General features: G+C 33.0%; 1 protein-coding gene across 1 annotated transcript in view; it reads right to left on the minus strand.

Moving 5' to 3' along the window:
- The window catches only part of CFAP47 (cilia and flagella associated protein 47), a 573,852-nt gene that overhangs the window by 551,792 nt on the left and 18,255 nt on the right, over positions 1–3,805 (minus strand). Inside the window, exons 4-6 of the mRNA XM_012642083.1 lie at positions 2,655–2,883; positions 2,013–2,173; positions 226–353 (exon numbers count right to left, since the gene is read on the minus strand). Of these exons, the coding sequence (XP_012497537.1) occupies positions 226–353; positions 2,013–2,173; positions 2,655–2,883 (518 nt within the window). The remainder of the gene's footprint in view (positions 1–225; positions 354–2,012; positions 2,174–2,654; positions 2,884–3,805) is intronic.

Genomic DNA, 3,805 nt, shown 5'->3' on the forward strand with positions numbered 1-3,805 from the left:
CATCTAAATTGTAACCTGGAAAATTATTATGTAAATGATTCTGAGGTTGATTTCTTTTTTAACATGCCACAGATGACACTTTAAGTTTTCTTGAACACGTTAGCATTTTTGTTCTATTCAATAATTGTCTATTTTTATTAAATTGCCTCTACAAATACCGATGTTTGAATTTCTAAAAAATTTAAACTGCTACACATTTCATTATTTTGTTAATTTCACACTTACTTTTGATGGTTTTACAGTTCTCATCTCTCAAATATCCATCTTTACTTCCTACACATTCAAATCTCATAAAGAGAGCATAGTCCTGCCTGTGTGAAGGTTCAATATCCTTTTTAGTATCAACTAGTAACCTGTAAAAAATCACAATTGGTTACTTTTAGAACAAAGGTGATACATTTTATCATCTCTCAAAAGGGAGTATCGACCCAATCTTTAAATCTATGCAAGAAAATGAAAGTTAAGGAATAAAAATACAACTGTGATCCATTTTCAAAATTACTGCACAGCTAGAGAGAATTACCAAAAGAAGGCCACAGGGTGTAAAGCTTCAGAAAAATGAGTTTGTGCCAACATTTGCAAATGAAGAGTAATTTAAATACACTAAATCCTCAAGGTCTAGCTCAAATGCCCCTTTCTCTGTAAAGGATTTTCTTTCCAGGCAGAATTCATCTCTACCTGAGGCCTCTGATTACTTCTCTACAATAGTCCATCTTACTCCTTGGTGTAATCAAAAACCTCTGTTATATATTTGACTCCCCCAGTGTACTAAGTACGTATTGCCAGCCACGTTCTTGTTAGTGAACAACAAGTAATTTGGAGAAAAAGATTTGGTAACAGTTAAATCTTGTTAGAGGAGAAAAGGAATGGAAGGGTGGAAAGATGGGGAATAGGACCAAAGACAGAGGTGGGTTACATCATAGGCCTGCACATTGGCTATCTTTACCTGCCTTACCTAGAGGTCAGCTCTTCTAGCAGTGCATAGGCAAATACACTCACAAAAGGCTGATGTGCAATATTAAATGGGAATACAAATGATGTGTTCCTAATATGTTTAAGACTTCAAATCATACTCATACTTATGAGTCTATATTACACTCTCAAAATATTGTAAGTTAACATGCTACCATAAAAAAGAATAGAGTACTTGGAATTTCAAAGATTATGCATTAAACAGAATCTTATAGATTTACCAAAGAAATTTCCTGGGTGAAGGTATCATTAATAAGGCAATTGTAGATATACAAATAGAACAATTACTTGATTTATTAACCTCCTTAAATTAAAACACAGCTCAATCTTCAACAGGCAATTGATGTCACCAAGTGATCTTGTTCCACAAAAAGAAATACATTAAATATTACATTCTCACAAACAAGGGTAAACATACTTGCAATTGGATCCGTTATTGACATATACTGCAATCTACCAAGGTGTTGCTGAAATTGCCACTATATATTTAAAACATTTCCAAAAATATTTTCAAACTAAATAACGAAACAAAGAAAGTAGAGTTGTGAAAAATATACGTTGGCTTAAGTGCTAAAAGTCTATATGAATTTCAGCAAATGAGTGCGGTTGATCCCAGCAGGTGCTATAGGCTTAACACTCACGATTCTCAGCAAGGATTTTGCCCTGCCAGGAGCACTGCAACCTCTTTGGAGGCACCTAAAACATAACTGCATGCACCTGACTCTTCCTACAAGGACAACAAGATCTTGGTTGCACAAATTAGTTTGAGGCCACAGTCCAAAGTTTTCATTTCCACCACCCCATTTCTACAAGATCTGGAAAGATTTTTAATTTAACATGAAGTATTTAGAACCATATTTAGAATTATTGGAAATACTATTAACCATGTTAGAAACATCTAGAATCATGACAAGAAAAATCTAATTTATGCCTTTTGGCAAGTTTTACTATGACAGTATTAAAATCAATCTGATTAAAGTGTGGTTAATATATTTCACATTAAAATACTTAACACTGCAATAAAATTAATGTTTGCTTACTTTGGGCTGAAACAAAATGTAATTATAGTCTTTTGATAAGGCAGTAAAGCCCCTTCATTAGGAACACAGGAGATAAGATCAGTAACATCTACGTCCTTTATTTTGTTTAAGTAGGTGAGATTATTTAAAGCAATATCTGTTCTTTGTTGAATATTTGTGCCCTGTAATATAAAATCAGAAATAAAAGAGTAAGGCAAAATGGAAACAAAAAATATTTTAAGATGAGGTCACAAAATAATTATTGAAATTTCAGAACTAGGAAATACAGAATATCTGTCTTCAAAGTAACATTTATGTATAAATTTGACCAAGGCACATGATAAAATTTAAACAACTATTGAAAAATTGGTGGTGGTGGGGAATAAAAAAAAAAGAAAAATTGGTGAGAACATAAATTCCCACAATTAGCTGCTGATCGATAACAAACACTTGTCTGGTTTACTTCAGATATATATTACTATAAATGTTTACTTAATTTCTGAAGTTTTTCAGGTTACCACTGGATACACATGAAATCAAATCTATCTACCCATGTTAAAACATATTTTGATTAATAAAACAGCTTATTGGTTATTAGTAGATTTAATACAATCTGTTTCAAATCATAATACCTGATATTCCTCTGTTGCACCATTTACTTACCAATTCTTCTCCCACAGAATTATCTTGCATTATGGCCACCCAATTCATGGATTCTGGGCTATTATTGTATAGATGTGCATGTTCAAGTTTTGATGTTCCAAAGAAAATGGAACCAAAACGTATGCATTCCAACTTTTTGTCACTATTCATGTGTAACAATTCAATAATCTGCTCGACCACATGAGCTTTGATATTCAAGAGTACATCAGGACGACCTTGCAAACTCACTCTACAAGATAATAAAAATGCACATAATATATATTTTTTAAATTAGAAGTCTATATACTTTATTTTTCTTCTAAATGCTTGGAGAAACAGAAATTTTACAGAATCACATCATAATTAAAATTCAACAGTGTAAAAGCAGTTCCTTTCACGTATATGCCAGAGGTTATCAGGTCCTTTTGTCTGTCTGAATTGACACAGTGGAATGGAATATGCGCAGCCTGATTCATTGCCTACAGGAAACAATGATGGTGGAAAACAATATCAATCTCATGAATTGGCCCCAGAAAGAACTGAATGGTGTGTCCATATCACTAATTATTTCATAAATACTAGTTAGATGATTTATTAATATAGTGTTACATCTAGTTCTAGAGTTCTGAGATTCTTTTCTAACTCATCCTACCCTCCAAGTCCAATAGCCAATCCCATCCTGTACCTTCTCATTCTTCTAAGATGTAGATCTTTTGTAAAATCCATGAACAGTGGTGTTTCTCTCTTACGCTTCCACATTCTCCCCTCCTCCTCAAAGTTATTCTCAATCCTTCCATGTTTTATCTGCCACTTATACACAGATGGCCTTCAACCCAATACAGGTTAAGTATTCCTAATTCCAAATCCAAAATGTTTCAAAACCCAAAACTTTTTGAGTGTGGATATGAAATTCAATCATATTTTCAGGATTTTCAGGACTTTCAGATTATGCTGAACCAGTAAGTATAATGCAAATATTCCAAAATATGAAAAAATCTGAAATCCAAAACATTTCTAGTCCCAAGCATTTTGGATACGGGATACTCAACCTATACATCTAGACCAAGACAAGTAAATTTAATAGGTCCTAACCAGCTCCATCAGTATTGTGAAAAGCAAATCAATTCAAACTTGTCAAAACTGAACTTAAGATCTTTCTCACAAAACTGTTC

The sequence above is a fragment of the Propithecus coquereli genome, unplaced genomic scaffold (assembly GCF_000956105.1).
Source record: "Propithecus coquereli isolate 6110/MARCELLA unplaced genomic scaffold, Pcoq_1.0 Scaffold173, whole genome shotgun sequence".
NCBI classification, from domain to species: domain Eukaryota; kingdom Metazoa; phylum Chordata; class Mammalia; order Primates; family Indriidae; genus Propithecus; species Propithecus coquereli.